The sequence below is a fragment of the Peromyscus maniculatus genome, chromosome 1, assembly GCF_049852395.1.
Source record: "Peromyscus maniculatus bairdii isolate BWxNUB_F1_BW_parent chromosome 1, HU_Pman_BW_mat_3.1, whole genome shotgun sequence".
Classification (NCBI taxonomy): Eukaryota; Metazoa; Chordata; class Mammalia; order Rodentia; family Cricetidae; genus Peromyscus; species Peromyscus maniculatus.
In genome coordinates, this window is record NC_134852.1 from 131263833 (window position 1) to 131287099 (window position 23267).

Here is a 23267-nt window from a genome sequence, read left to right on the forward strand (position 1 = left end):
AAAAAAAAAACCATAAAATACATGCCTGTTACCTCCTGTGCATGTGTGTGTTTGTTTAGGTGAGGAGAAGGCTTAGATCTGCTCTGAGCAGGGTTCCCTGTTGTTAACCATCATTGCTGTGGTCTCTATCTCTGGAACTTACTCCTCTTATCTAACTGAAATTTTGTGTCTGTTGACATCCCCCCCCCCCCAGTTCTTGGTAACCACCATCCTACTCTTTCTGTGGCTTAATGAGCTCCTGTGTCCATGGCTGAATATGTCACTATCTCTGAGAAGTCTGAGCAAGGCTGCTTATTGTCAACCAGCTTGTCCAGCCATGTTGATCTAGATGGTCTTTGTCCTATCTCTAAGAAGAGTCGCTGGTGAGTGAGTGTTTAGTATCCACCGGGAGACTCATCACTGGGCCTGCCTGTCCAGTTACTTGACTGTCCACTCATATTTCCCATGATGCACTGTGATGAGTAAAGCACACCCAGTTACTTTAGAGTGCAGAGAGACAGGCATATCCTGCGCTGTAGCCCACAGCATGCACTGCACTGCTGTATGCAGCAACCTCAGTGAGGAGTCAAGTTATTCACCGGAGGCAAATGTCTCACAGAACTGGCCTTCAAACTCTAGCTGGCCTGAGAGGATGCTTCCAACCACTAGCTGTAGGCTTCCAGCTAGACCAGAGTTTGCATTCCTCCACTCCTGCGTTATTTTGTTTCTTTTCTTCTGACCTCTTAGCATCATCTGAGTAGGTAGGTGGTAAAGCATCTGAGAACAGAACTGTTGTTCAGAGTGGATGATCCTATACTTCTATGTTGACATGGGGTGGGAGGACTCTGGCATCCCCCTTTTCATGTTTCCCTTCCTATGGGATGAGGTGGCTTAGTTGGAAGGCTCTAGATTTAAGTTCCAACTCCATTACTTGCTTTTGGGCAAGTTCCCTGATCTCTCTGGGTCTCAGTCTGCCCCTCTGTGAAATGGGGCTCTATTAGTTACTTTTCTTGTTGCTGTTATAAAATACCTGACAGAAGCAACTTCAAGGAGAGCTTAATTCTGGCTGACAGTTTCAGAAGGTAAAGCTCATCATGGTGAGGAAAGCATGGTGGGGAACAGGGCATGAGGCTGCAATTCTTTACATCACGATCAACCAGGAAACTGAAAACAAGACCAGAAACAAGACCAGGCTATAACCCTCCACTGTCTGCTCCCAGTGAGCCACCTCCTCCAGCCATGGTTGCCACCAGCTGGGGACCAGGCATTCAAATACATGACATTCCACATTCAACCCACACCAGGGGCTGGTGAAAACCAGTCTGTGGGGTTGTTGAGAGGTAATGATGCACGTAGAGGGCACAGGTGAGTGATGGCCACTTTCATGGTCTGGACTGCTCTCAGCTCTGAGCAACCCCAGCAGCCTCCCTTGTCTTCTCACACAGGCTGGGGCTGTTGGTCTGTTTCTATGATGGTCTGGAGCTGCTGGACGCCACCCTGGCCCAAGTCCTTCTCCACCAGATGCTCAAGTGCAGCCGTCTCCGGGGCTTCCAGGCTGGCATCCAGAAGGTACAGATGAGATGCGAGTCCCTGGGGCCTCAGCCTCAGTTTTCCCGGTTTGCCTGGCTTTTGAGAACAAAAACGGGTTATTAAGCAGTCCAATCCTGGCAGATGGCATTTTCAGTCCTGGAGGGGAAGAGCATAGGAAGGAACTAGAGAAAATGTGGATGTATTGAAAGACAATCAGAAGAGCCCTGGCCAACCGAAATGAAGGGTCACCCGGGAATCTCAGCATCTGTACTGAGCACAGCCTGGGGTCTTAAGTGGATGAGATCTCCTCGGAGGTCTGGGGGAGCCCAGCAGTGCTGACAAGTGGCTGAAGGACAGACAATGCACTTGTGGTACAAGGGGCGCCATGGGAGTAAAGGCTCTGCCGGACTCCATGCCAGGGACTGACGTTATTGGTCTAGGGATGTGACCTGGGTATGTCATGTTTCTAAAGAAGTTCAGAGGCCCAGCATGGTGACACAGACCTGTGATCCCAGCTGCTTGGAAGTCTGAAGCAGGAATGTCACGAATTCAGGGTCAGCCTAAGACTTTGTCTCAAAGTAAAAAAATACTAAAAAGAGATACGAAAAGGGTCTAGGGATGTTGTAGCTCAGTGGTAGAAGTCTTGCCTAAATTGTATGGGTCCTTAAGTTTAACTCTGAGAATTGGAGTGGCAAACAAACAAACAAACAAACAAACAAACAAACAAAAAAACCAAAACCAAAACCAAAAAAACCCAAAAAACAAACACACAAACAAACCAGTTACCAGGTCAAGGGCCAAGCTGACAACCCAAGTTCGATCCCCAGAACCCACATGGTGGCAGGAGAGAACTGACTCCTGCAAGTTGTCCCCTGACTGCTACCGGAACGCAGTGGTACGTGAGTGGCCCACTTCTCCATGAATGAATGAATGAATGAATGAATGAATGAATGAAATGAAAAAGTCTGCAGACGATCCCAGCACAGGCAGACGGAGGAGCCCTGAATGAGTGTGGTTTTTACTGAGTTCCTAGACTTGTTCCTGGGTCAAATTAGCAAATACAGATGACTCCCCCACCCTCCTCCATCCTTTTCTCTCTGTTTATTTTTTCAGTGAAGTCTAGTTATAGATCCCTGGCTGGCCTCGAATTTGCAATCTTCCTGCCCCAGCCACCTGAGTGCTGGGATTTCAAGCATGTGTTATCATATCTAGGCTTATTATTTCTATTTTTTTTCCCATTCAAATTTCAGATCACTCTTTTCTTAACCAGAAAATTAGAACCACCACACTATAATACCATTCAAAGAAAATCTTGGTAAAGCCACCAGTAATTCCACAGCAGTTTTCCACACATAATTCCAAATACCTTGTTACGTTGGGCATCTCTCACCATGGTCATCTATTTGTCAAGGCCTACCTTTGTGCTCAAGAAAAATTCTGAAGCTCAAGCAAAAATAAGAAGATAATTGTATTTTGTGGCCATAGAGACACCCTTGGCCAAGAAGGAAGACAAATGCAATTAGACTTGGGGTGGGGGACCCCTTCAGGTCATTGGGAAACAGATTAAGGACATGGAGCTCGGCAGTTCTCAGACTTGAGGGCTCATTGGTCCACTCCTTAAAGTGCACACACAGCACTGGGTTCTGTGCAACCAGCTGATTCCCCAGGTCTTGTTGTGGCCTGGAATTGTGCAATTCTAGCCATTATGTGACGCTGCTGTTGCCTGTGGCTAGGCTTTGAGAGCCGATACTGTGGGGCTCTCTCTTCCTTCTGTAGCCTGGGAACAGCACCGGGGAGGGGGCCTACTGAAACCGGTTTCTTCCTCTTAGCTCTGCTGCCCCCCAGTGGCAATTTCAAGATTGCACATAAAAGGGTTGTGCATGCGTGACTGAAGTGAATGTTGTTTAGACAAATTCAAGTGTTAACACAGGTCACTATCCTCATTTTCTACATTTATTTATTATTTTTACTTGTTTCTATATTGTGTGTGTGCACGTTTATGTGTCAGAGAACACTTGAGAGTTAGTTCTTTTTAATTAATCCATCTTATGGGTTTTAGGGATCCAACTGAGGTCATGAGGCTTGGTGGCCAAGTACGGCCACCTGTTAAGCACCTCATTGGCTTCTCAATTATCATCATCATCATCATCATCACCACCACCATCATTATTTATTATTATTATTATTTGTACAGAGGCTATGATACGGTTGGTGAGTTTATTACCAGAATTTACATTACCAGAATCAGATAGGAATTCTTGACTGAAACTAGGGAAGTATATTACAATAAAAATAATCAATATGACAATCTTAGAAACACGCAGACATGTACAAAATATGATTTAAGTGAAAATATAAAGTAATTCTGTTCATATTATAAATCTGTAAGGGCTTCACACTGTGTCTTTCTAAAGACATAGAACCACTGGGAAAGATACACATGACCTTCCTTCCTCCTGTCCTCCCCTCTCTCCTCCCTTCCTTTTCTTCTTCTGTCTCTCCTTCCTTTCCTCCTCCCTCCCACCTTCCTCCTTCCCCTTCCCTCATTTCTTCCTGTCCCCTCCTTATTTTCCTCTTTCTTTCCTACCCACTCTTTCCTTCTTCCTCCCCTCCTCCTCTTTCCTCCCCCTTCCTTCCTTCTTCCTTCCTCCCCTCTCTTCCTTCCTTCCTTCTCCTCTTTCCCCTCTTCCTTCTCCTCCCCCTCCTCCCGCTTCTGGAAAGTGGTCCGTGACTGAGCCCTGTGCTCATTTCCGCAATTCTGTTCTTGAGTTTGCATTTTCACTTTATCTTTCTTGTACTGCTGAGAATTATTTCCTATGCAGATTATATATTACCATGAGAAAGCCCCTGGATAGTTCACAAAAGGAAAGCAACCAAATATATGGACGTAGAGTTCAAGATCACAAGAGGAAAACAGACGCTACAAAATGTGGTGTAGTTACAAGGGAGTAAAATTCTTCCCGCCGCCGTGCTGGGAGGTTGATTTAACAACACATTAATATTTAAATGAAACCCAAAGTGAATTTCAGCACATGAAAGCCAGGCCTGGAGGAGGCATTCTCAGGGGGCCAGCCACTGTCTGGCCATGACCAAGAATCTCTTGCTTTGCTGTCCCTGGGCCCATGTCTAGAGAGGGCGGCGTGGAGTCCTTATACCCAGGGTGTGGTCCTGGGGAGCGCTGCCTTGCTGTCTATCCAGGCTCATGCCAGTTTGTTATCCTTCCAGCTCAAGGCTAACCTCCTGGACATTGCTACAGAGAACCAGACCCTCAACGAGACCCTCGGCTCTCTGTCAGATGCAGTCGTGGGTCTGAGCAGCAGTCAGCTGGAATCCCTCTCCCCTGAGGCGGTGCACAGCGCCATCCCTACCCTCAACCAGGTTACAGGCTGGAGCAGAAGCCAGATCTGCATCTTGTCTGCCAAATACTTGGCCCAGGAAAAGGTCAGCTGGGATCCTCAACCTCCTTCTAGTGCCTCAGGGGCCACTGTGATGTTAATTAGGTTGCTGTAATGAAATAACAAGAGTTGGTGGCTTAAACAACAGACATTTCCTTTCCACAGTTCTGGGAAGCCTCATTTTGAGAGGCCTGTTGTTTTGACTTGTGGAAACAGCTGTCTTTCTATGTACTCAGGTAAACTCCATGACGGCAAGCTTGTCTGTCTCTCTGTCACTGTCTCTCTGTCCCTTGGCAAATACATGTATGCTTATTTGTACAGATATATGTGGAGGCCAGAGGGATGATGAAATGTCTTCTTCAAGCATTTCTCTACCTTGTCTTATTGAGACAGGTTCTCTCACTGAACCTAGAGCCTGCCATTTTAACTAGACTGGCCAGGTAGCAAGCCCCAAGGACTCACATGTCTCTGCCTTCCACCCCAAATGCTGGGGTTACAGGCTGACTGCCATGGTCATCTTTTTATGTGGGTGTCCAAACTTAGAGTCCTCATGCTTGTACAGAAAGCCTTTGCCCACTGAGAGCCCTCTCCCCAGCCCTGCGTTCTGGTGAAGGCCTTAATTCTATCAGTTCAGGGTCCCTATCTACCTCCAATATCTCATGACTTAGGGTTCCTATTCCTATGACAAAACACATTACCAGAGGTAACTTGGGAGGAAAGGGCTTATCTAGCTCACTGGTAACAGCCTATCATCGGGGAAGCCAAAGCAGGAACCTGGAGACAAGAACTTGATGCAGAAGCTGTGGAGGAATGCTTCTCACTGGCTTGCTCCACATAGCTTGCTCAACCTGTTTTCTTAGACAACTCAAGATCACCTTCCTATAGGCAGTGAGCTGGGCCCTCCCACATCACTCATCAGTCAAAATACCAGACAGATTTGCCTATAGGCCAACTGAGGCAGTTTCTCATTTGAGAGTCTGTCTTTCCAAATGACTCTAGGTTGTGTCAAGTTGACATAAAACTAACAAAGCTATCTCGTGACTTCATTGCAACCCAATACCATCACACAGCGTATGAATTTTGGGGGAGGACACAAACATTCTGTCTATAACAGTCAGCCATGTGCTCATACAGCAGAAGCAACTATACAGAGGAAATGTGGAGGAGGTGACTGGGGTTTGAATCTTTACTCTGTCATCTACTTGTGTGACATTAGGCAATAGCTTAATTTCTCTTTGCCCCGGTTCCCCTATTTTAAAACGGGGCTAAGAATAGCTCCTTCCTCACATCGCTGTTGCAGATTACTCCAGCAGTGCACGGGGAAGTGATTGAGCATTGGGGAAGTAACAGGCCGTGAGCTCTTCGAGAGAGCTGCTACAGAGCCGTGGACACACCTCAGGATTTTCTTCTTTGTTTTTAAGGCTGCTGACACACCTCCTAGCTTGCCTGTGAGCAGCATTTTCCTGGCTGTGACAGCTACCTGAGGGAACCAGGTTAACAGAGGCAAGCCTTATTTTGCTTTGCAGAGTCGGAGATGTCAGTCTGCGGTCAGCTGGCTCCCTTGCTCTGAGTATGAGGCCACACAAAACATCATGGCTGAAAGACTGTGTGGAAGAGTAGGCCGTTCATCTCGTGGTGGCCAGGAAGCGAAATTTCCCTGAAAATGTTCCAAAGGTCATGTCCAGACCATGCTTTATTCATCTCTCAGGTGTCTTGATACAGGTTGGCTGGCAGGATTGCCTGTTGGAAATCTCCGTTTGGGCTCCACGCCTCTCATTCCAGACCCCGCCCAAAGAAAGGCTGCCAAGCAGTGGCCCCTCCCCTGGAGCTGCGCAAAGACGGACTACAGGATATTTAAGGCCCCCTCCCTGGGTGCAGCCTCCCGGTTTCTTCTTCCTCCCCGAGAGCACCTGGGAATGCTTTGCTCATTAAATCTGGACTTCTAATTCAGTTTGATTTGGCTTATTGTATCGGTGGAGTTATCCACTACCTGGGGATGTTTTAAAAATACTTATCATTCCCCATCACACTGGTGTCAGGAATGATGCTCTTTTGTCTCAGCCCTGGGCTGCAGAGAGGGAAACGTGTGGGAAGAAAGTCCTGTTTAGAGGGCAGGCGCCTTGGCCCACCCTGTAGCTGCTCGGTTGGACCTTCTTATGGTTTGTGTGAGGAGAGCTGTCTCTATGCTGGGTCCAGTTAAAAAGGCTCCAGGCCCCCAGAGACTTGGTTCCGAAGCACTTGGGCGTCCTACTCTTTCTGTTCACATACTTAGTCACTTCCCAGGATGTCAACTGGCTCTTGACAGTTGGATTGGGACCAATTTCAGTATGAAAATAATAACACACGTTCATGAAGTGCTTATTGTATGCCAGGATCTGTTCTAAGTGGGTTAATCATTTTGTCTTCCTATCGTCCTCATGATTTCAGCGGTGTTAACAACCTTCATTTCTGAGGTTATTCACACAGGGCACAGAGAATGTAAGGGACTGAGTTGCCAAAGTCACAGTGGGAAAAGCCCAAGGCATCTGCTTTGGAGTCTGCTTATGAATGCCAGCTTCACCACGGCACCATGGCCATTGTCTTGGCTAGTTTTAGTTTTGTGTCAACTTGACATACACTAAAGTCATCAGAGAGGAGGGATCCTCCAATAAGAAAATGCCTTCATAAGATCTGGCTGTACGCAAGCTTGTAGGGCATTTTCTTAATTAGTAATTCATGGGAGAGTGCCCAGCTCATTGTGGGTGGTACCATCCCTGGGCTGGTGGTTTAGGGGGTCTATAAAAAAAGAAAAAAGCAGGCTGAGCAAGCAAGCCATGGGGAACAAACCAGTAAGCAGCACTTCTCCATGGCCTCTGCATCAGCTCCTGCCTCCAGAATCCTGCTCTGTTTGAGTTCCTGCCCTAACTTCTTTTAAGGATGGATTACAATGTGGACACGTAAGCCAAATAAACCCTTTCCTCCCCAACTTGGTTTTTGGTCATGGTGTTTCATCATACAATGATAACCCTAATGAAGACCACCACGGTTCACTCATGTTCGCTTTTGTACTCAAGGCCAACGCCAGCATTCTCCTGTTCCTGTAGGTTCATGGTGACTTCATTTTGAGGCTCTGAAGACCTTAGCTTTTCTGGACCTTGACTGAGGTTCTGGGGGTCCACGATGACGTTTTCTGTGCAAATAATTTCAGGAAGCAGAGGGAGATTGTTGTGTTCCATCCCTGCCCTGGATAAAGAGGGTAGTCTTTTTCCTAGTGTCAAATACCAAAACCAAAAGTCCATCAATGACTCAAGGGCTGTCACTTTTTTATTCTGTTTACTCTGGGCTTGCCAAGAATAGCAGTTCCCACCAGAGAGCTGACCGCAGCCTCATGCTTTGGTATTTAACTCTTTCCTGATAAAAGGCAGGAAGGTCCATGAGTGCTTCATCCACCTTGCTCCCCATCGGGCCCCTTGGCTGTCACCCATCCCAGGACCTGCATCAGGTTGGTCTGGTAAATGTCTGAGAGAGCATGGTTCTCCTGGCTGTTTCTCTGCTAGGTGCTGTCCTTCTACAACGTCAGCCAGATGGGCGTGCTGCTGGCGGGGGTCAGCACACAAGCCTTCTACAACATGGACCACAAGGATCTCTGGCAGGTCCTGAGAAGCCCTGCTTCCCAGCACGTGTCTGATCTGTCACCTGTCCAGCAGCAAGGTATCCTCAGCAAGGTGAGAGGCAACTGTCCAGTCCTTAGCCACGTGGCTTACAGAGGATATGGTTTTCAGAGTCTGTGAATAGGCTAGGACTTTGGGCCCTTTATTTTGGCTGGGGTTATCTTGGCAGTTAGTATGCAGGGTGTTCTGAATCCAGAACATGTGGCCCCTGGTGGTGCTTCGTCCCTTGTAGACGGAGTGCCTCTGACCACGGTACACTCTCCTCAGTCTCCGCTCTATCTTTCTTCTCACTTTTGGCAGCTGATGGAAGCAGAAGATGCCAGTGCTTCAGGCATTGCGGAGGTGCCGAGAACTCTCTTTAAGGAACTGTCTCTCTATGATTTGTGGAAAGAATCCCGGTTCAATGCTACAGTCCTGAAAGAAAAGGAGCTTCGAAGGAGCCAGGTAGGACTGAAGTGCTCACAGATCAACCCTGTATTTCCTTCTGTGGTGCGGAAAATGGAGCCCAGGGACTCCCACAAGACAGGTGAGTGCATTTCCGCTGAATTTCACGGCCAACTCTGGACACACACTTCTCACTATTTGTCGTTATGGGAATGACCTATTTAGGGTCAGATTGATAAAGACACTTGGCTTTTATTATTGAGACCAGGAAGCAAAGTAGTGTGTGGTAAGAAGTTAGACAAGGTCTAAGGATGGATTCTTCCTGCCATTTATTAGCTGTGGGGAAGTGACTTCTCCTTACATGGCCTCAGTTGTCTTATGTGCAAAATGAGCATGATTATGGGTAACAATTGTGACACAGGACACCCAGCCCAAGAACAGCACGCTGTAAATGTTACCCACCATTATATTTATAGTTAGAGATTGCCAGCATCCAGGCTGCTTGGAAAGGAAGATGCCGTTGAGGTTGATACCTGGTCATGGAACCTTCCCCGGCTTTCTGTTGAGTTAGTCACTCATTTTCATTTGCTCCTGAAGTGACTTATTTTGCATGTGTGCATGTGTGTGCGTGTGTGCATGTGTGCATGTGTGTGGAGGCCAGAATTCAACCTCAGGTGCCTTTCTCAATCACCCTTTACTTGGCTTTTTGAAACTGAGTCTCTCAGCTCTCACTAGAGCTTGCTGATTCAGCTAGACTGGCTGTCCAGGGAGCCCTAGGGATCCCTATCTTTACACCATCAGTGTAGCCACATCTTGCTTCTTTTTGTAGGTTCTGGGGACCAAGCCCATGTCCTCATGCTTTATTGACTGAGCCCAGAGATCACTTCTGAAGTGTGTGTGTGTGTGTGTGTGTGTGTGTGTGTGTGTGCAGTGTGCCATGGTGTGTGTATGTGGTGGTCAGAGGACAATCCTGAGTATTAGTTCTCATCTTCCATCTTGCTTGAGACAAGGTCTCTTGTTGGTCACTGAGGCATACTCCAAGCTAGCTGGTTGTCTTAGTTAGGGTTTCTATTTCTGCGACAAAACACCATGACCAAAAAGCAACTTGGGGAGGAAAGGGATTTTTTGGCTTACACTTGAGCATTGCTGTTCATCACTGAAGGAAGTCAGGGCAGGATTCTGGAGGCAGGAGCTGATGCAGAGGCCATGGAGGGGTGCTGCTTACTGGCTTGCTTCCCATGGCTTGCTTAGCTCACCTTCTTATAGAACCCAGGATCAGCAGCCCGGAGATGGCGCCACCCACTGTGGGCTGTGCCCTCCCCCATTGATCACTAAATGAGAAAATGCCTTACAGCTGGATCTCAAGGAGGCATTTCCTCAGCTGAGGCTCCTTCCTCTCTGATGGCTATAGCTTGTGTCAAGTTGACACACAAAACCAGCCAGTACTCTGGCCTAGCAGTTCCCAGGGATTTCCTTGTCTCTGCCTTCCATCTCCCCATAGAGGAACTGGGATTACATATGTGTGCCACTGTGCTCAGCTTTTACATGGGTTTGGGAGACACAAACTCAGGTCCCCACGCTTGTGTGAAAAGCACTTTATCCACTGAGCATCTCTCTAGGCTCTGGAAATGTTTATCGGGCACACACTTGCGTGTTCCCACACCACTCAGGAACCAGGAATGCAGACGTGAACAGAGCATCAGGGCATCTCCTGTGGGGTCTTTCACGAAGCTGGACAGTGTTATAGCACTCTGTTGCCATGGGACAAACCACTGCCAGGTTCAGAAGCTTGAATACTTGTTTTAGTTTGGAAATTCATACTTCTGTAGACAGACTCCAGGTATTTTTGTCCCAGAAGCTGGCCTAATGGAGTTTTCATCCCCTGAGATTGGGAAGCCTGTGAGAGGGTTCCCAGGCCTACTGTCCTTGGAAACCTCAGGGACCATACACAGAGCACTTGGACAGTCCATCTGCTCCCTGGCTTTTTTTTTTTTTTTGCCTAGGCCTTTATGAGACTTTGAGGCCCTCAGCTGTCACATAGCAGAAGCCTCTGTCTAACTCCAGCTCATAATTTACTGCGTTCGGGGAATTACGTTCAAAGTTTTAGAGTCTATAAAATAGACAAATGTCGCACTTGATCGCTTCTGCAAGTTAGGTATTCTGTAAAATTTCATTCCTTAAAACAAATGACTCCCCTGCCTAAGCTCTAGCATTCTGGAGTGCTCACCTGGGAGGGTTTGCGGGGAGTGTGCGCTGTGGGCACGAGCTCCTTCATTGACGTTACTTTCTGGTCCCTGCTGGTCGCCTCATGTTGCTGTTCGGGTTCAGGACTAGCAGATGGGCACACAAAGAGGGACCACATCAAGCCCTTCACAGGGCAGCAGCGTCATAAAGCTGAGGTAGTAAGACTTCAACCCTGCCACTCTGTGTTCCTGCTCTTCACTCAGCCCTTAGAGCAGTGGTTCTCCGCTTTCCTAATGCTGCAGCCCTTTAAAACAGTTCCGCCTTTTGTCGTGACCCCCCCCAACCATAACATTATTTTTGTCACTACTTCATGACTGTAATTTTGCTACCATTATGAATCGTAATGTAAATATCTGATGTGCAGATGGTCTTAGGCAGCCCCTGCTGTGGGATGTCTTTCTGTATGCTGTGAATATGTGTTGCTCTGATTGATTGATAAATAAAGCTGTATTGGCCTATGGCAAGGCAGCTTAGAGGCAGGCAGATAGGAAGAAGAAAGGAGAGAGAGAGGAAGGAGATGCCCGCCACCGCCAGGAGAAGCAGGGTGTGAAAGTATCGGTAAGCCACAGCCACATGGCAACTTAGAGATTAATAGAATGGGTTGTTATAGGAGCTAGCTAGTGAGAAACCTGAGCTGTTAGCCCTTACAGTTTGTAAGTAATATTAAGCCTCTGAAGTGATTATTTTATAAGTATCTGTGGGATTGAGGGTGAGAGAGATTTGTCCTAACTGCAGACCAGACGGGACACAGGAAAACTTCCAACTGCAGGCCCCTTGAAAGGGTCACTGGACCCCAAAGGAGTCATGACCCAAGGCTGAGAACCACTCCTGTGGAGGATGGAGAATCATCTGGAGTGTGGCAGGCTGTGCTCTGAGATTGCTCCTGACATTGTTTCAGATTCTGGCTCAGCCACTTAGTGGTTCGAGGGCCTTGGTTTAGCAACACTCCGTGTTCAGCCTCAGTTTTCCCATCTGTAAGGTGGGATCATAGTGTGCTTTCTCCACCGGGCCTTGGTGCGCTGGGCCCTACCACTGTTTCTTCTCTCTTGTTTCAGGCCTTGTTCCTGTATGAGCTTCTGGAAAAGACCACGGAAAGGCCTGAGGAGATCCTGAGGTAGGACAGGGTGACAGCCTGGCCTCAACAACCCCAAGAAGTCTTCTGTAGGGAAGCCTGGTTTCCGAGCAGGGACCTCTGAGCTGTGGGAAAATACCAAAATCCAAGTGAGGGCCAGTGAGATGGCTCAGCGGGTCAAGGCACTTGCTGCTAAGCCTGATGACCTGAGGTCAGGCCATAGAATCACATCGTAGATGAAGAGAGCCAAGCCCTGCAAGTCTTCCTCTGACCTCCACATGTGTGCCATGTACATGGGTGTTAGTGTGCACACACGCATGCGCACACACTAAATGCATTAAAGAAGTTTTTTTAAGAAAGTGACTTAAGGAGGAATGTTTTTGTCTTAGCTCACACTGTCAGGGCTTCAGTCCATCGTGGCAGGGAGGGCGGCGTGGGGCACAGCAGTTCACATCGTGGTGGGCCAGGAAACAGAGAGGGAGACAGGAAGTAGCCATCTTCCCAAGGACCTGCCCCTACTGACCTACTTCTTCTACCTCTGATCTACTTTCCGTTTCTAGACTCTCCCCACATAACACTTTGTAGACCAAATATTGGAATGCAGAGCTTGTCGGGACGTTAGAAATCATGATTTAGTGCTACTTCGTGCTCAGCCCGAGTTGGGTGGAGCATGCCTTCTTTGGCTCCTTCCCTCTCCCCTCCTTACCCCTTCTCAGAGGTCCTCGTCTCGTTTCCCAGTGCTGGGCAGCTGGCGAAAGGCGTGCAGTGCTCACACATCGATGCCATGAGTGCCCATGTCTTCCTGGCTCACTTCCAGTATTTCGAGAACAACTTCTCCCTGCTTTCACCAGATCAGGTACCCCTGGAGTGCTTTCCTGCTTCCAGCTCTCTTCTGATGCCAGGGCTGGGCCTGGATTGACTGTGGTATCTAAAGATGTTTCTACCAGAATCATACAGATCTACTATGGAACTGGCTAGAACCAGATATAGAAAACATGTCCTTGCCCAGCTTCCTGGGCAGATAGCAGATCTCATCGCAGGTGCCCTTAGTTCTCATCTGTGAGCACAAAGACCTTTGTGTCCCCTACAGTACGTGTGACATAAAAACACATGAACCCACACCAGCTTCCTCTCTCTCTGTATACAAGCATTATGTTACTATATACATCTCTATCATTAAAACAAAATCGTTGCATAAGGGCCAGAAGGATGGCTCAGTGGGTAAAGGTGCTTGCTATGAGGCCTGGACACCTGAGTTCAGAATCCCTGGGCCACACATGGTGGAAGGAGAGAACTGACTTCAAAGCTGTCTTCTGTCCTCTGAATGCCTGCTGTGGCACGCCTGCTCGCACACATCAATGAATAAATGTAGTGAAAAGTAAAGACATGTAATATTCTGTTCTATTCCCATGCCTGATGTTTGACTTCCTGTCGATGGACGTCAAGATGCCACCTCACCCTTTTGTAATCATAAGTGAAATTGTTCTCGTACTTAATGCATACATTCATCTTATTACTGTCTCAGTCTCCTCGGCTGCTAGTGTCAAAGGAGTGGTATTTACACCAGGAGGCACTCTGTTACACAAATGGACATTGTCTGTGTTTGATTGTATTATCGTTTGGCTAAGTTCCCTGTGTTTACCTCGCAGGTCAATTGTTTGGCATGGAAATACTGGGAAGTCTCAAGGTCCTCCTTGCCCGCATTCCTCTTGGCTACCCTTCCGTACGTGAGCATCGAGGCCCTTTCTGACTCAGCCACCAGATGAGGGGGGGTGCGGTGGGGGGCGGGCAGACTTTGCCATTCTTTCCCTCTGGGCTTTGTTAAGGAACCAGAGGCAGGGTGGAGAACGCCTTAGCCATCTCGGGACCTGAGAGTCTGGGATTACTTCTGAGCTCTGAGTAGACAGTGTTCCACATGGACCCTAAATTGGAGTGTGATAGGAAGGAGACTTGCTTTCAGACCCGAGGCGCATCAGTCATGCTCACAGAACGTCCCTGGGGTGGTGTCTGGTGCTGTTGTTGCCTCTGGTCTCAGGGGACAGTGCAGAACAGACACTGCTTTCCTCCATCCTCTGGTCTCTCTGTAGGTCCCGCTTCCTGGCTTCAGTTCCCACCTCTCGCTGTATGCGTTTTCTGATCAGCCTGGGGAAGAGATACTTGGACACCTTGGTTTTAGATTCCCATAAAAGGAGTTTGGTTATCAGGAAGGTACAGCAGTGTCTGGTAAGAGAACATCCTGGGAGACACTTTTCCTAGTACCCTGTCCCTTCAGTGTGTCTGTGGTCACTTCATGGAGCTGTGGAGGGAATCTGGAAGTGTGTGTCTGTGGTCACTTCATGGAGCTGTGGAGGGAATCTGGAAGTGTGTGTCTGTCCGTGGCAGTCTCAGGGAGCTGTGGAAGGAATCTGGAAGTGTGTGACTGTGGCAGTCTCAGGGAGCTGTGGAGGGAATCTGGAAGTGTGTGTCTATTTGTGGCAGTCTCAGGGAGCTGTGGAAGGAATCTGGAAGTGTGTGTGTGTGTGTGTGTGTGTGTCTGTGGCAGTCTCAGGGAGCTGTGGAGGGAATCTGGAAGTGTGTGACTGTGGCAGTCTCAGGGAGCTGTGGAGGGATTCTGGAAGTGTGTGTCTGTCTGTGGCAGTCTCAGGGAGCTGTGGAGGGAATCTGGAAGTGTGTGTCTGTCTGTGGCAGTCTCAGGGAGCTGTGGAGGGATTCTGGAAGTGTGTGTCTGTCTGTGGCAGTCTCAGGGAGCTGTGGAGGGAATCTGGAAGTGTGTGACTGTGGCAGTCTCAGGGAGCTGTGGAAGGAATCTGGAAGTGTGTGTCTGTCTGTGGCAGTCTCAGGGAGCTGTGGAGGGATTCTGGAAGTGTGTGTCTGTCTGTGGCAGTCTCAGGGAGCTGTGGAGGGAATCTGGAAGTGTGTGACTGTGGCAGTCTCAGGGAGCTGTGGAAGGAATCTGGAAGTGTGTGTCTGTCTGTGGCAGTCTCAGGGAGCTGTGGAGGGAATCTGGAAGTGTGTGACTGTGGCAGTCTCAGGGAGCTGTGGAGGGAATCTGGAAGTGTGTGTCTGTCTGTGGCAGTCTCAGGGAGCTGTGGAGGGAATCTGGAAGTGTGTGTCTGTGGCAGTCTCAGGGAGCTGTGGAAGGGGCTCCATGGGATCTTGAGCCTGCAGTGATGGCTAGAAGTCTGAGTTGTGAGTCTCAGAGCCAGCCTTGAAATTATTGTTTTCAGTAATCTTGGCCATTGGTTCTGGAGACTTCCACCTCATAGAGAGGATGCTGGACAGCTACTGTGGAGGACTGGGTTCTTTTCAAGCCTTGCTGGCAATTGGTTCTGTGGTTCTAGCAAACCTGACCTCCCCTCTGCCTCAGCATCCTCCTGTGTAAGGTGGGTGCCAAAGTACGCCATTCTGCAGCTCTGTGGGCGTAAATCGGGTGATGCATTGCAGAATGTCAAGGCCCCAGGCATACTCGGGAACAAGGAAGTTTCTTTATCTTTATAGAGTATAAATGGTTGGTACTTACAGTTCCTATGATGATGGAGTAGACTAAGGCCTGTAGCACTTAGCACAGTCCCCGGCCCACAGCAAACATACGGCCATGCTGTGTTTGCCATTCTGAGAATGGGCTGTGGAGGCTCAGGTGCAGCTTCCCAGGTCACACCAATATTACTATCTTATGTCACTGATGGTGGAGCCCAGGGCCTCGTGCATTCTGGGTGAGTGCTCTACCATTGAGGGGTGTATCCTGCTCTTGGTTATCAAATATACAGTATCAATGGCAGCAGTCTCCATTTACTGAATGCCAAGCATGTGCTAAGCTGGGGGTTCCCAAGCACCTGAGGCCTGCTTCCCTGGGTGAGGGAAATCAGACTCAGTACCATCCTGGATGGTCTGTGATGGTAGGTGATTCTGATCCCGAAAGATGTATGGGGTTTGGGGATGGGGAGTGTCCTCAATAGGTCATGAGCTCGAGCCCAGCCGGATCTCCCATCAGCTTTTCTTGTTGGTTTCAGGATGGTGTCATTGCTGATGAGTACACTGTGGACATCATGGGAAACCTCCTGTGCCATTTGCCAGCCACCTTCATCGAGAGAGGGATCTCACCCAGAGCCTGGGCTACTGCTCTGCATGGCCTCAGAGGCTGCACAGCTCTCAGTTCTGAGCAGAAGGCTGCAGTGAGGTCCAGGCTTCTGGAGCAGTGGGGGTAAGAGGGGCCTCCTGGGCTGCAGGGGGTGTGGCAGGTTTGGTGAGCGTGACCTGGCTTGGCTGCTTCCACAGAGACCACCAGACTAGGATGAGAAGTCTCCACTGACTCTGAATATGTGACCTTTCTCCTTCGGGCTTCAGATTCCCTGCCAAGGGGAACAGCCATAGCTGGCAGCAGGCCTCATGTGGTCATCGCCAAGTCACCTTGGTGTTTGGGGTCGGGAGAGTTTTGAAAAGATGGCACTTCAGCACGGCTCATTGGTACAGCGCTTGCTGTACCAATACAAGTATGAGGCCTGAGTCCAGTCTCCAGAAAACATGTTAAAAGAAAGCCAGGTGTAAGCCGGGTGGTGGTGGCATACACCTTTAATCCCAGTCCTTGTGAGGCAGAGGCAGGCAGATGTGAGTTCAAGGCCTACCTGGTCTACAGAATGAGTTCCAAGGCAGCCAGGACTACACAGAGAAACCATGTCTTGAAACACACACACACACACACACACACACACATACACACACACACGTATGTGTATATATATATATATATATATATATATATATATATATATATATATATATATATATCACACTGAGGCTCACTCAGTGGGGGAAGGCATTTGCAGACAAGTCAGATGATTTGAATTTGGTCCTTGGAACCCACATGGTAGAGGGAGAGAAAGGATTCCTGTAAGCTGTCTTATGACCTCACACATGTGCCATGACCTGTGATCCCTCAAAATGTAAAAATGATAAAATACCCCCCAAAAAGCATGTTTAGTATTTTTCTATTCTACTGGCTCTGCCTAGGCAGTCCCCCATCCCCATGTCTCTGGTCACCACTGATGGCTTTGTCTTCTCTGATGGTCAGGTAGGGGGAACATGCAGTATCCAGTATCGAGCCTCTTCAAACAGGCCTTTTTCACATAATAATATTCTGGTCTTTTCATGGCTTGATAGTTCACTTCTTTTTGTTTGTTTGTTTTTTGTTTTTCAAGACAGGGTTTCTCTGTGTAGCTTTGTACCTTTCCTGGAACTCACTCTGTAGCCCAGGCTGGACTTGAACTCACAGAAATCCACCTGCCTCTGCCTCCCGAGTGCTGGGATTAAAGGCGTGCTCCACCACCACCCGGCGATAGTTCACTTCTTTAGCTCTGAACAATACCCCACTGTCTGGAGGTAGCTGGGATGGCTTGTCCAGTCACCAATTGGAGGGCATCTCCATGCCTTCCAAGTTTGGGCCATTATAATTAAAGCTGCTATAAGCATCTGTAAGTTTTCAAAGCTTTTGTATAAATGCAGAAGTGTGCAGCTGCTGTGTAAAAAGCTAAGGATGTACTTGGTTTTTGCAAGAGATCATCAAAATGTCCTTCACAGAGGCTGCCCTTGCACTCTTACCATCAGTGAGTGAGAATTTCTGGGTCTCTACACTACTTTTTATTGTTGTTAAGATACTGATGATGGGCTGGTGAGGTGGCTCATGGGGTAAATGTGCTTGTTGCTAAGGCTAAAGATCTGCATTCAATTTCCTGGATAATTTGGTGGAAGGAGAGAATTGACTTCCTCAAATTGTCCTCTGACCTCCACATGCCTGCTGTGGCAATTACCCTCCCCCAATAAATAAATGAGTGTAATAAAAATTAAAAAAGATATTGATACTGATGATGATGAAGAAGCAGCAGCAGCCTGGACCCAGGTGAATGTGAGCTCCCAGCAGCCAAGCAGAACCGTCCTTTCCCATGCAGAACTTGCTGTTATGGAGCAGACATTTTAGTGGGACCTTACTATCAGTCGGTGCTGAGATGACAGCTTCTAAAAAAGGATTTATTCTTTTTTTTTTTTTTTTTTTTTTTTTTTGTGTGTGTGTGTGTGTGTGTGTATGCATGAGTGCAGGCACCCATGGATTTCAGAAGAAGGCAGTGGATCCCTTGGAGCTGGAGTTATAGGGGATTGTGAACAGCCTGATGTGGGTGCTGGGACCCAAACTCTGGTCCTTCTCAAGAGCAGAAAGTGCTCCTAACAGCTGATCCATCTCTTTAGCATCTTTTTTTCCTATTGTTTTCAGTTTTTGTTGTTGTTATTGAGACAGGATCTTGCTCTACAGTCCATGCTGGCCTGGAGCTAACTCACTATGTAGCCCAGGCTGGCCTCAAGCTCATAATCTCCTGCCTCAGTTACTGAATGCTGGGAACAAATAGTTTAACAGCAGCTATTTGTCACAGGCTATTATCTAAAGTGTAAGCAACTCTTCCTGAATTGCTTGTTTTTATTGTTTTCTGATTGTATGGTCTGGGAAAAGTTGCTTCATCTTTGGGCAGCTTTAGTATTTGCATCTGTGGAATGGGGACAGACATGAGTGAAGAACCTGTGACAGTAGCTGGCACACGTGTGCTGAGTGTGCAGCAGTTTCTTTCTAAGGGGACTGGAGATGACAGTGGCTCTTAAGACAGGCGTGGTTCCCACCTTCATGGAGCTTCCCATCTAGTGGGATGATACTTTGTAAAAGGGACTGGGAGCCAGGCATGGTGGCACACTCCTTTCTTCTCAATATTTGGAGCTAAGAGATCAAGAGTTCAAGCTTGGGCTGGGCTATGGAGTGAAAACCCATCTCTAAACCAACCAACCAACCAACCAACCAACCAACCAACCAACTAACCAACCAACCAACCAACCAACCATCCAACCAACCAACCAACCAACCATCCAACCAACCAACCATCCAACCAACCAACCAACCAACCAACCAACCAACCAACCAACCAACCAACCAAAAACCAAACACAGGAATCGGGACTCCTTGACCCGCTCAATGCTAATTGGATTGACCTCTTTTAGAGAAGTCACCAAAGATAAATTTTAGTGTAGAAATTTATGATCTAAGTGGATTCTGGGTCAGTGTCAAGTTCAGGAGATTTTTATTTTTATTTGTTTGTGTGAGACAGGACAATTATGGCAATTTAGTCTTTTGTTGAAGAAGGGATGGAAGAAGTACCGTGTTATGTGACAGAAACTAGGAAATTCAATTCAAACAAAAAAGTAGGGGTTCTTTGAGTTCAGGAAGAGAATGGCTAGAGAATTGCATGGATGGAACTTCAGGAATGGATCCATGGCCTCAAATGGTGTTATTATAGTTATATTCCTCTATCCCTCAGCTCAGCAGGCCTCAGTATGGCCCTCATTTTCTCCATGTGATGACAGAATTTCTCTCTGGTACCTTTTTTCCTGGGATAGATACCAGAGAAAAGAAAGAGCCTTGTGGCAGTTCGAGCAAAAGTCATAGAACCAAGTTCTAATTGGTCAGTCTTAACAAATGCCTGTTTTTTTTTTTTTTTTTTTTTTTTTTTTTTTGTTCGTTGGTCAGAGAAGTAAGAAGACTTGATTGACAGCCTTTCTAGGTTTAAAGGATGGTGGGATGCAAGGGCATCAGATATTCACCGTGGCATGCTTTTTCATTTTGCTTCTTGTATCTTTTCCTAGACCTCCTCAGAACTGGACAGCAGAGACAACGAAAGACTTGGCACCTTTCTTAGCATTTTTCTCAGGAGATGAATTGCATACGATTGCTGCAAAGGTATCAGTATATGAAGAATGTGGAAGGGATCTGAAAGGGAGAGAAAGTATGGCTGGTTAGAGCTTATCAGGTTTGCTGACAGAGTCTGCAGTTCTTGAAACTTCTACCAAGTCTCAGAGAGCTCAGTTATTTCTGGCTTCACCTCAAATTATCCAAGGCTCTAGGAAAGTAATTGAGTTTGGCGCTAGATGAACTCTAGACCGTCTTCACATACAGGTAGTCTGTACAGCCGCTGTCCCTCATCTAGCACTCTGCTATCTGTGAACACCTCATACACATGCCTATTCTAGGTCATATACCCAAAGGGGTATAGTTCCATGAACACACGCCTATAATAAGACAATGACTCTTCATTGTGTGGACTTTAGATGCAATGTAAGGAAGTTAAAATCAAGCAGCATGCAAAGCAAGCATGAACCTGTGTGCCATGTTCTGCTGCATGCCTCTCTCACTGTGAGCAGGATACATGGAAGAACAACATAAAAGGAGGGAGGTGGTTGGACTCATGGTTTTGGAGGGTTGGTCGGTTGGCCCTGTGTGCTTGGAAAAAACATCATAGTGGCAGGCGTGTGTGAGGGACGGTTGTTCTTCATGCCTGGAACACAGAAAGCAGGGTCAAAGAAATACAAGAAGACCATGGCAGGATATAACCTTGAAGGATATGCCCTCAGTGACTTACTTCCTCCAACTAGACTCCGCCTCCTGCCTTTCCACCACCTCCCAATAATACTGTCATGATAGGAATCCATCAAGGGAGTGATCTATTGATTAGGCTGAGCTCCCATGATCTGATCACCTCTGGAACCTCATAGCCGCACAAAGGTGAGTGTCACTAATCTAGATGATTCTTAACCTAGTCAAGGAGACAATCATGGTTAATCACCCCAGTGACAGGAGAGCCATACAATCTCATTGGCATCAAACAGTATGGGGTTGTTTCTCTTTGTCTGCATCCTAAGTCAACTTCTGGGGCTGTTCATGGCTCTCATCACAGTGCAGGGCTCACATTTTAGAAAAAGGAATCTTATTCTCCTGAGGGCTTTGGCTGGACAGTTGCATACTCCCGGCAAAAGCAAATCTTCTGTGGAGGCAGAGGACAGCACACACATGGACAGATCACACCCAATGCTCTCACACCCATGGACAGATCACACCATGTGCTCTCACACCCATGGACAGATCACACCCTGTGCTCTCACACCCATGGACAGATCACACCCTGTGCTCTCACACCCATGGACAGATTACACCCCATGCTCTCACACCCATGGACAGATCACACCCCATGCTCTCACACCCATGGACAGATCCCATCCCATCCTCTCACACTCATGGACAGATCACACCCTGTGCTCTTACACCCATGGACAGATCCCATCCCATCCTCTCACACCCATGGACAGATCACACCCTGTGCTCTCACACCCATGGACAGATCACACCCTGTGCTCTCACATTCATGGACAGATCACACCCCGTGCTCTCACACCCATGGACAGATCACACCCTGTGCTCTCACACCCATGGACAGATCACACCCCGTGCTCTCACACCCATGGACAGATCACACCCTGTGCTCTCACACCCATGGAAGATCATACCCTGTGCTCTCACACCCATGGACAGATCACACCCTGTGCTCTCACACCCATGGACAGATCACACCCTGTGCTCTCACACCCATGGAAGATCACACCCTGTGCTCTCACACCCATGGACAGATCACACCCTGTGCTCTCACACCCATGGACAGATCACACCCCATGCTCTCACACCCATGGACAGATCACACCCTGTGCTCTCACACCCATGGACAGATCACACCCCATGCTCTCACACCCATGGACAGATCACACCCCGTGCTCTCACACCCATGGAAGATCACACCCTGTGCTCTCACACCCATGGACAGATCACACCCTGTGCTCTCACACCCATGGACAGATCACACCCTGTGCTCTCACACCCATGGACAGATCACACCCCATGCTCTCACACCCATGGACAGATCACACCCCATGCTCTCACACCCATGGACAGATCACACCCTGTGCTCTCACACCCATGGACAGATCACACCCCATGCTCTCACACCCATGGACAGATCACACCCCATGCTCTCACACCCATGGACAGATCACACCCTGTGCTCTCACACCCATGGACAGATCACACCCCATGCTCTCACACCCATGGACAGATCACACCCTGTGCTCTCACACCCATGGACAGATCACGCTCCATGCTCTCACACCCGTGCTTGCACACAGAAGCTCGCTTGATGGGGCCTGATCATAGGGCCTACCACCCAATGCCACATACTCACAGCACATATGTCCAGTCATAGAAAAAAAAAACCATCTTTTTGGTGTCCAGACATATAATCATAAGCACTAGATATACAAGTGTTATATGCAGATCTGATCTTTTGGAAAAAAAATCACTTGTGAGGTTGTAAAAGCCTTCTGTCAACATGGTAAAATCTCAGAAACAGCATGGAGTTATAAAAATCCCTGCGTTGCAAATGATTATGGTGGTAGGATACTCAGCACATGAATAAATATTAGCTAAATTAATTTTGAGCATGTACAAAATAAGAATGGTTTAGCAGTGTGCCTGAGAATGGTTTATTCCAAATTCAGGGTCCTTGTTACATCTAGGAAGGAGTAAGGTGGGAGGGTGAGGGATGAGCCTGTCAGTTACGTCTGTGATGTTTTATTTCTGAAGCTGCAGGCAGTGTGGGCATGTGGGTGCTTTGTTGGATTATTCTCTGTGCTTTTAAAAATAAAACAAGATATACATACTTCTGGTTAAACAGATCCCGAATGTCCCAGAGGCTCTTGGATGAAAAGCAAGCCCCCCACCCCCGTTAGAGGTAGTCTCCACTCCCAGACTCCTCAGCTTCCTTTCAGAAATCCCCACCCTGTGTGCATATACATCCCTCTTGAAACCAGAAAATGAGAAACCCGAAGCATTTGGCTATGCAATTTGCATTAAAAACAAATACAAAAACAAAACATAACTACAAGGGCCATTGGTGAAAGAGACACTTGCTGCCAAGCCCGAAGGCCTGAGCCTGAGCTCGGAGACCTACAGGGTAGAACAGAACTGACTCCCTAAAGTTGTCTTCTGACCTCCACATGCATGTGTGCCATGGTGGTGCATCCCCCAAATAAATAAATACATGTTTAAAAAGTAAAAATACTATTAATGCAGTTATGAAGGACCGGGGAGCACAGGAGACA

The 23267-nt window shown here is 47.9% G+C and overlaps 1 protein-coding gene across 1 annotated transcript in view; it reads left to right on the top strand.

Annotated features, from left to right (window-relative positions):
• The window catches only part of Otoa (otoancorin), a 71617-nt gene that overhangs the window by 26182 nt on the left and 22168 nt on the right, over positions 1–23267 (top strand). The window contains exons 10-19 of the mRNA XM_006980333.4: positions 1425–1548; positions 4735–4950; positions 8441–8608; positions 8855–8998; positions 12238–12296; positions 12993–13110; positions 13904–13977; positions 14342–14477; positions 16265–16455; positions 19929–20022. Coding sequence (XP_006980395.2) covers positions 1425–1548; positions 4735–4950; positions 8441–8608; positions 8855–8998; positions 12238–12296; positions 12993–13110; positions 13904–13977; positions 14342–14477; positions 16265–16455; positions 19929–20022 — 1324 coding nt within the window. The remainder of the gene's footprint in view (positions 1–1424; positions 1549–4734; positions 4951–8440; positions 8609–8854; positions 8999–12237; positions 12297–12992; positions 13111–13903; positions 13978–14341; positions 14478–16264; positions 16456–19928; positions 20023–23267) is intronic.